This window comes from Pseudophryne corroboree, chromosome 7 (assembly GCF_028390025.1).
Source record: "Pseudophryne corroboree isolate aPseCor3 chromosome 7, aPseCor3.hap2, whole genome shotgun sequence".
Classification (NCBI taxonomy): domain Eukaryota; kingdom Metazoa; phylum Chordata; class Amphibia; order Anura; family Myobatrachidae; genus Pseudophryne; species Pseudophryne corroboree.
Window position 1 is genome coordinate 266,981,397 of NC_086450.1, and position 13,463 is coordinate 266,994,859.

At 46.3% G+C, this 13,463-nt stretch overlaps 1 protein-coding gene across 1 annotated transcript in view; it reads left to right on the forward strand.

Annotated features, from left to right (window-relative positions):
* Positions 1-13,463, forward strand: part of PFKL (phosphofructokinase, liver type) — an 800,878-nt gene that overhangs the window by 615,406 nt on the left and 172,009 nt on the right. The window contains exon 15 of the mRNA XM_063934129.1: positions 10,445-10,532. Coding sequence (XP_063790199.1) covers positions 10,445-10,532 — 88 coding nt within the window. The remainder of the gene's footprint in view (positions 1-10,444; positions 10,533-13,463) is intronic.

Below are 13,463 nucleotides of genomic sequence, written 5' to 3' on the forward strand. Positions count from 1 at the left end.
AGGGTTGTAGCTTTGCAGTCTAAGATAATTGACATTATCAAGTGCTATCTCAGATTCTCAGTCCTCCAGCAACAGTGTCACTTTCAGGCACTATCCTTTGGGCTTGCCACAGCTCCAAGGATGTTTACCAAAATTATGGTGGTGATGGCAGCTCACCTTCGTCGTCAGGTAACAAGAATTTTCCCATACTTGGATGACCTGCTGATCCTGGCACAATCCCAGGAAACTCTACTGCCATCTTCAAGTGACAGTAGCCTGCCTACAGGCTCACGGATGGCTGATAAATTGGGCAAAGTCCTCCCTAGTCCAAGCCCAACGGATGACTGACCTAGGGGCTTTATTGGATACCAGCCTTCAGAAATAGATACAGATGAGAATCTGCAGATAGCTACACAGTCAGAGAGTATCCATACATGCAGCAATACGGATAGTGGGATCAATGGTCTCGGCATTCAACATGGTAGAATATGCCCAGTTCCATTCAAGATCTGTACAACATCTGATTCTCTCCAGAAGGAATGGACAGCATCAGACGATAAAAAGTCAGACAATGACCCTTCCTCAGGAGGTTCGTCAGTTATTAGCCTGGTGGCTACAGACCTCCCACTTAGTCCAAGGTTGACCCTTTTGGATGTCAGACCGGGTGCTTCTAACAACGGATGCCAGTCTCTGAAGCTGGGGAGCGGTAACAGGGCAGTACTCTCTCCAGGGGTGTAGGACCAAGGAAGAAAGTTGTTTGCCAATTAATGTCCTGCAACTTGGGGCCATCTATATGGCACTCACCCAGGCAAAAGAAGTGCTTCATGGCAAACCGATTCAGATTCATTCAGACAATGGCACTGCCACCTCAATCACCAACGAGGCACTCACAGTGGAATGACAATGAAGGAGGTAAGCCACACATTAAGGTGTGCAGAAAATCATAATTCAGCCATGTCCACAGTTTTCATACCCAGAGTCCTAAATTGGGAAGCGGACATTCTCAGCCGGTACCACTATGCGGGTCATGAACAAGGGATCTTGAAGCAATCTTCGTGGATGCCCTTTCAGTGAGATGGAAATTTCATTTGGCAGATGTCTTCCCACCAATGTCCCTGTTGCCCAGAGTAATTTTAAAATTCAAACAGGAAGGGGGCACCATGATATTAATAGCTCCGGCGTGGCCCAGATGAAATTGTTACATGGATCTGCAGAGGTTATTCGTGGACACTCCGTTACTATTACCTCAACAATCAGATCTACTGATTCAGGGTCCTTGTCTCTACGCACACCTGGGTCGGCTGTCTTTGAAGGCGTGGCACTTGAAACATCCATCCTAAAAGTGAAAGGCTTCTCACAAGCGGTAATTTAAACGATGCTTAAAGCAAGGAAACCATCCTCAGCTCGCATCTATTACCGAATATGGCATGCTTATTTTCAGTGGTCCTCTCCCAGAAAATATGACCCAAGCTCCTTCAGGGTTTCAAGAATTTTAGCGTTCCTTCAAGCTGGAATGGAGCGAAGTCTACTTCTAACGTCCCTGAAGGTACAAGTGTCAGTATTAACCATGTGGTTCCAAAGTAAAATTGCAAATCTAGAGGATGTTCACACATTATTTCCAGGGAATGCTTCACATTTAGCCTCCGTTTGTACTTCCAACAGCGCCGTGGGACCTAGGACTGGTTGTTAGGCCGCTTCAAGATGCCACATTTGAACCCTTGCATCGGGTGTACCACAAATGGTTGGCAGCTAAAGTTCTCTTTCTACTGGCAATTGTTTCAGCTAGAAGAGTATCAGATTTATGGGCACTGTCGTGTCACACTCTATTACTGGTATTCCATCCAGACAGAGCGGTTCTCCTAACCAAATCTTGATATCTTCCTAAGTTGGTCTCAGAATTCCATATTTATGAAAAAATAGTAGTTCCGGCCTTTCAGTTGTCGGATCTCTCTGTGGGAGATGCATCATTGGATGTAGTTCGTACGCTAATGATCTACGTGGACCGTACCAGTGCCATCAGGAGAATAGACATTTTCTTTGCCCTATATGGATTCCACAGAGAGGATGGCCTGCCAATAAGCAAACATTGGCTAGATGGCTTCGGATGACTATATCAGTAGCTTACTCTCAAGCCGATCTCCCTATCCTGGATAATGTCTCTGCACATTCTACCCGTTCACTCGGTCCTTTATAAGCAGCCCACTGTTGTGCCTTTGCTGAGCAACTCTGTAAAGCAGCCACATGGTCATCTATAAATACATTTGTCAGACATTAATTCTTTGATACCTTTGCCTCTCAGGATGCTGCGTTTGGGCATAGGATTCTCTTGTCCAATCAGGAGCGTCCCCTCCCTTGAATGCTGCTTTGGGACATACCAGTGTAAGTCCTGTGGATCTACTGTGGACCCCGAAGGAGAAAACAAGAGTTATGCTAGACTTACCATGGTTAACGCGGTTTCTCCGAGGTCCACAGTATCCACAGGGAACTCACCCTGACGCACCTGATTTGAGAATCTTTACACTTTCTAATCCCTTCCTTCCTTCTGGTATGGAAATGTGTGTGTTTTCTCACCTGAATAGATCTTCCTTCTTGCTCTAATCCTACTCCTAACATGGGTTTTGTGACAGACTGAATTCCCTCGGCCAGGAGGCGGGGGTTATAGGAAGGCTGGACAGAGGCATGCTGGGAACCCAAAAGTTTAACTGTTTGGTGTCCAATCCTCTGACTCCACCTACAACCCAATGTAAATCCTGTGGATACTGTGGACATCTGAGAAACAGAGTTAACCATTGTAAGTCTACCAAAACTCTTGTTTTCCTTCCCTTCCTATTTCTCTGTCAACCTTCCCTAACTCTCACTATCTCCTTTTCCCAGTCTTTCCACCACACTCTCTCCCCCTTTTCCTTATTGCTCTCTATCCGTCTTTTCTACAGTATCTTCCCCTTATTTTCTCATTTGTCTCAACCCCTTGTCCAGTGCTCGCTGTAGATGGAATTGTGCATGATTCTGCAACACCAGATTACATATAAATATAGTCATTGCTTTTGCAGTTCTTCTGTATGTGGTTATTTGGCAGTGTTGGACTGGGGCATGGAGGGCCCACCATGGAAACAAAAAGTTAGAGCCCAACTGAAAACATAAGCTCTTCAAACTGATCTTGGGTGCATGACCAAATAGAAATAGTGTATATTTACTTTATTCATTGGTAGTTATCTAGTGTTGTGCTAGATTTAGGCTGGTATGGTCCTGCAACGCAGTCCTTGCCATTTACTTGCACTTTCACCAGCTGTTCCTTCCTCAATTTCCAGTCTTCATCCCTGAACTTCAGAGGCAGGATGTAATGTTGTGCGTTTTTTTTTGTTTTGTTTTTTGCGGGACAAACCTACACCTTCTCGCACATTAGAAGGTGCAAGTCTGTCCCCAAACTCGCCCAATGTAATCGCTTGCAAGATTCTAAGTACGATGCTGTAATGTTATGCTTCATTACATTTGTGCAAGTTTTTCAGAAGCATGCACAGATCAGTGAAATCTGTGCATACTTCTATGTGTAAAAATAAAAAAAGCGTTAAAATGTAAAAAAAAAAGACGGTGGACCCAACGCCCACGGGTGTCGGGGACAGCCGCGAGCTTCATCCCTGGCCCTTGGGTGCCTGGAATGGGGGTCCCTTTTATTGTATGGGTCCCCACTTCCCCAGGGAACCCCGGCCAAGGGTGACTATTTGGGACCTGTTTGCAAAAATACGGGGGGATGCCTCCCCCCCCCCCCCCCTTCCTGTGTTTTTGGACCCAGGACCGGTTCAAGAGCCTAGTGCTGGTTGTTGAAATACGGGGGATCCCAACTCAATTTTTCCCCTGTATTTTTGTAACCATGACCGGCTTAAAGAGCCCAGGGCTGGTTATGCTTTTGGAACGGACCTGCACCTCTTTTATTTTTTTATTTATAAAAATTTTTTAATTTTCTGCTGCGGGTTACACTGGGCTCCACAAGGATATACATTGGGGTGTGTTCCCAGAATGCACAGCGCCGCCTCCTCTCTAACCCCGCCTCCCTGCACAGGAGCTCAGTTTTGTAGTTGGTGCTGCAGTAAGCAGGCACATAACAGAGGGGCTGCTCCAGGCAGCCCTAAGAAGAGCTTTTTTTGAAGAAAAAAGTGAAGACTTCAAGGGCAGCAGCGGTGGTAAATGTCAGAAGACATTCACTGCTGCAGCTCCAGCGGCGCTGTACCCTCCTGAGCCCTGGTTGCCGGGTAACTACAGCAGGAGGCTCCGGTTTTCTTCACGTCAGGCACACACGACAGGGACTCTCTGGGATCGCGTGGCCGCGCTTCGGGAGGTGGTGAGTGGGTCCCGCTTGCGGGACCCGGTCTTTATCGTGATACGGCACGGTCAGTGGGAGGCGGGCCGCGCGCGCTGGCGGTGGACACTGTGGCAGTACAGGCGATCCCACTAGATAACCAGGGCATGGGTGCAGGTCAGGTTTTCTCTCTAAACCATTTTCAGTAGCCCACAGTACCCGGTGGTTTTGGCAGCAGGGGGATAAGGCTTAGACCTGAAGCCCCAGGGCGCCATTTCCCGCAAATGTTCCCGCCCTGGAGCTGCATATCTGTCTCTCCCTCACTCCCTGTCAGTGTCTGGGCGCCATTATCTCTCGGCTTCACTGTTCCTGGGACTGCTTGGGCAAATCCTCCTCTGTAAAGCTGCCTGGTTGTCAGTGCTGTGACTTTACATGACACTTAAGTATTCTACCTGCCTTTTTAGTACAATTACCCTGTGATATACATCCAGTTCTTACTGTGCAGTGTTATATCTATTGTCTATATAGCTATATATATATATATAAGCTAGTCCAGTGTAGTATTATTGTTAGTAATAACCTCTGCATTGTACAAACTGTGACTATCTGTGTGTGCATTAGATAGCTGAGTGGTGTCCATTTCGTGTCTTTAATTCAACATGCTATCCCTATATTCTATAATCTGAGGGGGCTTGGTGCGTCAGGTTTTATATTGATATAGGATTTTCACAAAGATATACTTTAATACTTACTTTTCTCTGTGATTTAGTCACCATATCTCTACTTTATCTCTGCAAGTGCTGACTACATTGTGCAGGGGTTTGGGTAAGAGGTATTGTGCTGCTGCCAATTGTACTGTGTTACCTGATACTGCAAGTTATATCATGTCTGCTTGGTAACGGTTCTGGGGCTGAACACACTGCCGGTGTTGCTGAAGCCACAGATCCCTATGAGGAGAATATAGCAGCTGTGGGCATTGGTTCTGGGTGCTCCTTGCCCCCCAGTGGGACTGTGGCAACGGAGGTACATAATGACCCACCGTGGGCCGCTTTTTCCACGCTTCTACATACGCTAGTTAAACTATCACCCCCTATGGGACCCCCAATGCCAGTACAACCGTATGTGGTCCCTGCAGCTAACCCACCGTGGGCGGATGATTTATCTGCTCAATTGAAGAAGTTGAACCAGTCCCTGACTACTAAAAAGTCTGACCATCGCTCGCCTAAGTCCAAGGGGTACTCTTAGCGAGCGCTTGTCTCCTCACAATCCACTGCTGTCACTGACACCTCGTCTGATGAAGTCGGCACTTACACTGACCCCACAGGTTCTGACTCAGATACTGCTGATGGGGAGGGTAGTTCACATGTGGATGTTCCTGATCTTTTGGAGGCTATTAAAATAATTCTACAGATTACGGATTATCCTGAGCCATCCGTCCCTCCTAAGAAACCAGATAGGTTCAAGCGTCAGAAGGTGGTTAAACAAGTTTTACCTCACTCTGATCACCTAGTGGATATACGTCAGGAACCCTGGGAAAACCCGGGTACGAAGTTTGTGCCTCAAAAGAAGATGCTGGCTCGCTATCCCCTCGCACCAGAGCTGTCTAAGAATTGGGAAACGCCTCCTCCATTAGACTCACATGTGGCTAAGATGGTGGTTTCCTTAGCTCTACCTGTCACTACCGTCACGTCTCTAAAAGAGCCTACGGATAAACGTGTGGAGGGTTGTCTTAAAGTGATTTACACCCTCACGGGTGCTGCACAAAGGCCCACTATTGCAGCAACAGGGGCTGCAGAGGCTATTGAAGCATGGGCCTTAGAGTTAGAAGCTGAAATCTCTTCTGACCATGCTAGACAATGCTTGTCATATATTGTCACAGCTTCTCGCTATATTAAAGAGGCGGCTTCTGATGCCGATATCCTAGCAGCCAAGGCCTCTACTACGTCAGTCCTGGCTCGCCGGATATTGTGGCTGAGATACTGGTCTGTGGATCTGGACTCTAGAAAAACCCTGGAGGTACTCCCTTTCAAGGGAGATATTCTGTTTGGGGAGGACTTAAATAAGATAGTGGCTGACTTGGCTACTGCCAAAACTGCCTGTCTGCCAAGTACCGCTCCTTCTGTGTCGAAGGCTAAAGGTACTTCCTTTCGTCCTTCAGGTAAAGCAAAAGATCAGGCGTACAACAAGCAGGCCCGCACTTCCAAACCTGGTAAGCCAAAGCCAAAAAGAGCCTGGGCGGCCGTCAGCCAGCTACCAAGGCCGATAAGCCTGCAGCGTGAAGGGGCGGGCCTCCCCCTGGGGGATCCCAGGGTGGGGGGACGGCTTCTAGGGTATACCCAGGAATGGTTGAAGACCACTTCAGATGCCTGGATACGGGAAGTCGTCACTCGAGGTTACACCATAGCCTTTAAAAACTGACCCCCTCATCGATTTTGCCAGACAGACGTCCCGTTGGACCAGACAAAGGCAAACACTCTGCATTCGGTGGTACAGACCCTCCTGGATACAGGAGTCGTAGTACAGGTGCCTCTTGCGCAGAGGGGCCGGGGGTACTATTCTCCGCTGTTTCTAGTCCCGAAACCGAATGGGTCCCCTTCCGGCCCATTCTCAACCTCAAGGCATTGAACAGGTTTGTGAAGGTTTCCAAGTTCCGTATGGAAACCCTTCGCTCTATAGTTCTAGCTTTGGAACCTGGGGACTACATGGTCTCCCTGGATATACAGGATGCTTACCTGCATATTCCTATAGCAGCGTCACATCAGCAATACCTGAGGTTTGCTATTGGCAACCTCCATTACCAGTTTCGGGCGTTACCTTTTGGTTTAACAACGGCTCTGCGAGTCTTCACCAAAGTTATGGAGGGGATGACGGTGGTACTCCGCCATCACGGGGTCAGGATACTGCCGTATTTGGACGACTTGTTAATCCTGGCAAATTCCCCAGAACTTCTCCTACGTCATCTAGATATGACGGTCCAGTTTCTACAAGCCCACGGGTGGCTCATCAACTGGAGGAAATCCTCCCTGATCCCTGCTCAGAGCATGGTGCATCTGGGAGCGCTATTGGACACTCACAACCAGAGGTTGTTCTTGTGTCAGGAGAAAGTCCTGAAGCTTCAGGACAGGATTCGTTGCTTCCTTTCTCGTCCGCAATTGTCGATACATTTGGCGATGCAGGTGCTGGGCCTCATGGTATCAGCATTTGACATGGTGGAGTATGCTCAATTCCATTCTCGCCCCCTCCAGAGGCTGATTCTAGCCAAGTGGGACGGCCTGCCTCGCCGGATCAGGTCTCAAATGATCTCATTGACTCCGGAGGTCCATCTGTCACTGCTCTGGTGTCTCCAGGACCAACGATTGTGTAGGGGCTGTCCCTTCTGGGTCCTGTTGACGACAGATGCCAGTCTAAGAGGTTGGGGCGCGATGCTGGAGCAACACTCCCTTCAGGGTCGGTGGACCAAGGAGGAGTCCCTCCTCTCAATCAACATTCTGGAATTGCGGGCGGTCTTCAATGCCTTGAACCTAGCCCAGCATTTAATTCACAACCGTCCTGTTCAAGTGCAGTCGGACAATGCTACCACAGTGGCTTACATAAATCATCAAGGTGGCACTCGAAGCCGTCTGGCAATGAAGGAAGTCTCACGGATTCTACATTGGGCGGAACGCCATCTACCGGTTATATCGGCAATCTTCATTCCGGGAGTCCTGAATTGGGAAGCGGACTTTCTCAGTTGTCAGGACGTGCATGCCGGCGAGTGGGGCCTCCATCCAGAAGTGTTTCAACTCCTAGTGGAAAAGTGGGGTCTTCCAGACGTAGATCTGATGGCGTCTCGACACAATCACAAGGTTCCTGTCTTCGGAGCAAGGACAAGGGATCCTCAAGCAGCATTCGTGTATGCGCTGGTGGTGCCGTGGAGGTTTCAGCTGCTGTACGTGTTCCCTCCGGTGTCACTCCTGCCCAGGGTAATTCGGAAGTTCAAGCAAGAAAGAGGAATTCTGCTTCTCATAGCTCCAGCGTGGCCCAGACGGCACTAGTTCTCAGACCTGCAGGGCCTATCATCAGAGCGTCCAATTCTACTTCCACAAAGCCCAGACCTCCTCGTTCAGGGCCCCTGTGTCTACCAGGACCTAGCTCGGCTGTCTTTGACGGCGTGGCTCTTGAAGCTTCCGTCTTAAGGGCTAAAGGGTTTTCTAAGGCGGTCATTCAAACTATGTTGCGGGCCCAGAAACCGGCTTCGGCTCGGATTTACTATAGGGTCTGGCATTCTTACTTTGTTTAGTGCACGTCTCCAAGTTTAGTATAGCCAAGTTGTTGGCTTTTCTTCAGCATGGCCTGGACTTAGGCCTACGTCTGGCCTCCCTCAAGGTTCATATTTCTGTCTTGTCGGTGTGGTTTCAGAGAAAAATTGCGACCTTACCTGATGTGCATACCTTCACTCGGGGTGTGTTGCGTATCCAACCTCCCTATGTCCCGCCTGTGGCTCCTTGGGACTTGTCGGTGGTTTTGGAGGCGTTACAAGAGTCTCCATTTGAACCTCTTGGTTCAGCTGATCTTAAGTGGCTTTCCCTAAAGGTGGTGTTTCTGCTGGCTATTTCTTCAGCTAGAAGAGTGCCGGATTTGGGTGCCTTGTCCTGTAGTACCCCATATCTGATATTTCACCGTGACCGGGCGGTTCTTCGGACTCGTCCCGGATATTTACCTAAGGTGGTTTCCTCGTTCCACCTTAACCAGGAGATTGTGGTTCCGGCACTTGTTTCTCCTGATCTGTCTCACAAAGAGAAGTCTTTGGATGTGGTACGGACTCTCCGTATCTATGTGAAGAGAACTGCTTCCATTAGGAAATCTGATTCTCTCTTTGTACTGTTTGGATTTCACAAACGAGGCTGGCCTGCTCACAAGCAGACTTTAGCCAGATGGATTAGAATGGTGATTGCACAGGCTTATGTGATGGCTGGTCTGTCGGCTCCTGCTTACATTACGGCCCATTCTACTCGGTCTGTTGGACCTTCTTGGGCGGCCCGCCGTGGTGCGACCCTTGAACAATTGTGCAAGGCGGCTACATGGTCTTCAGTGAACACGTTCATAAGGTTCTATGCCTTCGATACTGCCGCTTCCCAGGATGCTTCCTTTGGACGCCGGGTTCTTGTGCCCGCTACAGTGCGTCCCCTCCCATGAGGAACTGCTTTAGGACATCCCCAATGTCTATCCTTGTGGATTCCGCAGCAGAAAACGAGATTTATGGTAAGAATTTACCTTTGTTAAATCTCTTTCTGCGAGGTACACTGGGCTCCGCAAGGCGCCCACCCTGACGCACTTAGCTTCCTTGGTTTGGTATGGCATTAGCCGCTGACATTTCTCCTGTCGTGAGAGTGTGGTGTATGTGGCTACTAACCGTTGTCGTCTCTTTTCCTGCTTCTGCATTGGGCTGGTTAACTAAAAACTGAGCTCCTGTGCAGGGAGGCGGGGTTATAGAGGAGGCGGCGCTTTACCAAAGGTAAGTTCTTACCATAAATCTCGTTTTTACTTTTTTTTACTTTTTGTTACTTTTCCATACAGAAGCAGGCACAGATCTCACTGATCTGTGCATGCTTCTGTTAATCTCGCCAGCCAGAAGCTGGTCTATTTATTGGTGATTTTTTGGTAATGTTTTAGGTGCGAGTTGTAAACTGAGTTGTATGTTTGCAGTGGCAAAACATCTGGATGCGATTTTTGCCATTGCAATTTTGCATGTTTCCGCACCCCATTACATTGGTCGACTTTGAAAAATGTGCGAGTTTAGCAGTAAACTCGCACATTTCTGCAAAATCGCACTCCATTACATACCGCCACTAATGTCTGCATTTTGTTTCCTCTGCTGTTGTTTTGAATGACTTTTCCCTCTGCCTCTCAATGACTCTCTTGCCCCCTTTTCACTAACTACCCCACTCCTAAAAAGGGGTTAAGCAACATGGAATATTAACCCAGTGATGCCAACTCTAATCTGTTGTTTCCCTGCACTCCACGACCATTATCTTTTGTCCATGCCCAGGACTCACATTTGACGCAGGGCTTCAACTTTCGTTTATATGTAGCTTTGTATTTACTGGATACGTTTCATACAAGCCATGTTTGTATTTCTTGGTAGAAACTAAGACATTTGATTTAACTTTTGTTCCTAACATTACTTTTAAGAACAATACCAAAGACCTGTATGCTGAAGATTGTGGAAAACATTAGAAAATATAACATCCATGCCCTTTTGGTTATAGGCGGATTTGAGGTAAGTCTAATTATTAATAATTCATACTCTATATAGCTTGAGTGTGCTGGTTAGACACATATCTAGCTCCTTTTTTGCGATGACATTTCTTGCAGTGATACATAATTGCCAACCTGATTCAGGTTGGTTAGCAAACCAAAAAAGTACTCTATTGGGCAAAACCATATTGCAGTGCAGGTGGGGCAGATGTAACATGTGCAGATAGAGTTAGATTTGGGTGGGGTGTGTTCAAACGGGATGTAGCCATGTGACTGTCGGTCAGGAGACCAACGGTCACATAACCTCCCCCTACATCCCACTCCCTCACAATTCCGACGGTTGACATACCGACCAACAGGGACTTTTCCCACTCATGGGTGTCCACGATACCCATAGAGTGCTGATCCCAGAATGGGCTTGCTGCACTCAGGGCTTGCTTGCAGTCAGTACTTCGCAGAACCATTTACTATTTCTTGCTGTTCTTGCAATGGATATTTTCTTCTAGGGTCCCCTTCAACGTCATAGCAAATTGTTTTTTTCAGGCAACAATTGTATTTAACAGCTGATTGATTTAAAGAAGTGTATCCTTAATTCTATGCGACCGGTTCCTCCATTAGTCAGTTTCCTCAAAACAGTTTCCTTCACAACAGTTTCCTTCTGAGGAAACCGACTAACGAAGAAACCAGTCAAGGACTGTGGATACCTTCTGAGGAAACCGACTAATGGGGAAACCGGTCAAGGACTGGTGGATATGGCTCTCACTATTCATGGAGCTCTGCAAACCACTTCATGCTTTGGATCACACAAGCTGCATATTCACTTTTGCATTGGCCTTGCACTCCCTCCCACTGCAGCTTCAGGCTCCAGTGGTATGGATAAAAGCCAGCTCCACCTGGCGAACGACTACACAAACCACAACAGTCCGGCAGTGATTGCTTCTGTCACCGGCAAGTATGAAAAGCGCCTTAAACTTGAACCGTTGAGCCACTGCACAGAGATCTAATAAGGGGAGGTTGGAGCATAACGCTGGCTGAGTGTCCTGCATGGAATATACTACATTCCTGCAATTAGCTTCTAAGTGTCCAGCCAACAGTTAACAAAATTACACCTGAACTGCAACTAATTAACTCTATGTGGCCATTGGAATAATTCCCATTAGAGGAACGGACTTTATACATATATATAATACGTTTACAGACACAGTGGGTTATTGGTGAGAGTGTGTGTTTAACTATATATAGATATATATAGATATATATACACACACATACATACAGTATATATTTATGTAAAATGTATCTGTGTGTGTATGTTTATGTGTGTGTGTGTGTGTATATATATATGTGTGTGTGTATGTATATATATATATATATATATATATATATAGTTATATATATATATATAGTTATATATAGAGAGAGAGCGATTCTGACCCTATCGGGTTCAGGAGAGGGCACTCACCAAATTCAGCCGATAAATTTCAGTTTATTGGTACATCAATATTCATCTTACAATTCAATATGGTCGATGTTTCGGCCCACAGCAGGGGCCTTTGTCAAGACAGGTCCGAGTGACAACCTCACATCATGAAGACAGGGGATGTGTCTTCATCGATGGATTGGTCAGGATGTGAGTGCGGATTGCCGATTTATATATATATATATATATATATATATATATATATATATATTATCACATGTCCATCCGCAACTCACAAGTTAAGGTGTAGACAGAACCAGCACACTGCTTATTATTCAATCAGCTTTTTTACTCCATGTGTCAAAAAAATATAAACGTCAAGGCTCAGCAAATGCTCATCATGTAGATGACAACTGTAGACTACTGGCAAGATCCCAAACAGCCGTTTTCGGTGTATCTCCTTCCTCAGGGGAAAAAAGCCAGTTAAGGTACCATATTGCCTGGTGTCAATGTGTCTGTATGTATATATATATATATATATATATATATATATGTATTACTGTGTGTGTGTGTGTGTGTGTGTGTGTGTGTGTGTGTGTATAGATAGATAGATATATAGAGATATATATAATATCTATAGATATAAATATATAAAACCTCATGGGTGAATAGTGGTGCATTACGCATAGAAAACACCAGGCAAAATAGTACAGCAGTACACATGGAGGTGAATAGCGATGCATTACGAATAGAAAACCGGCAAAATACCACCACAGTACACAAAGGTGACTATAAAGTGCATTAACACAGATGGAAATCACTAGCAGCATAGTACAGCAGAAGTGTATAATCAGATTGTAAAGGAATGCTGTGCTCCAGACAAGGCAGAAATGCCCCAAACAACCTCATTTCTCATCAAACAACGAGCTGACGACAAAATGGAGGAGCTGTGAGTGTCTGAAGGGACGTCAACATCGGGCAGGTTGGAACAATATATCATTTGTCGTCTGGTAGTGCGTACACACTGTGCGAATTTTTGAAAATTGTTGGCGATATCAGTTTGAGCTGCATGCACGACCAACCTGAAGACGCAGTGAGCGACTCACAGGAGCGTGCAATAGTGCCTACACACTGGACGATGTGAATGATTTTAAAGTTCCAATCCATCGGATTGTGTACCCAGCTTAACAGTAGGTGGAGTTTTCAATGAAAACTCTCAAATAACCTTTTGTGCCAAGTAAAAATGCCAGCTATAATTACCTATGTTAGGCTAATAAAGTATATTAGTTTAAATAATAAGGCATATACAAAGCATTGTTTGACTCGTGGTCTAGAGAAACACAATTTCTAAAAATAAAAAATATAAAAATGACTAATAATATATCCAAAATGAATCCTGATAAGGTGTCAGAGGAGTGTGAGAAATCTTATTTTAATGTAAAGAAGAAGTCCTCAGTTACTTTTCCTGTGTCAAAGTAATTGAATACCCTGTTTGAAGAACCATGGGTTAATCCTGATAAGAAGTTTCAGATC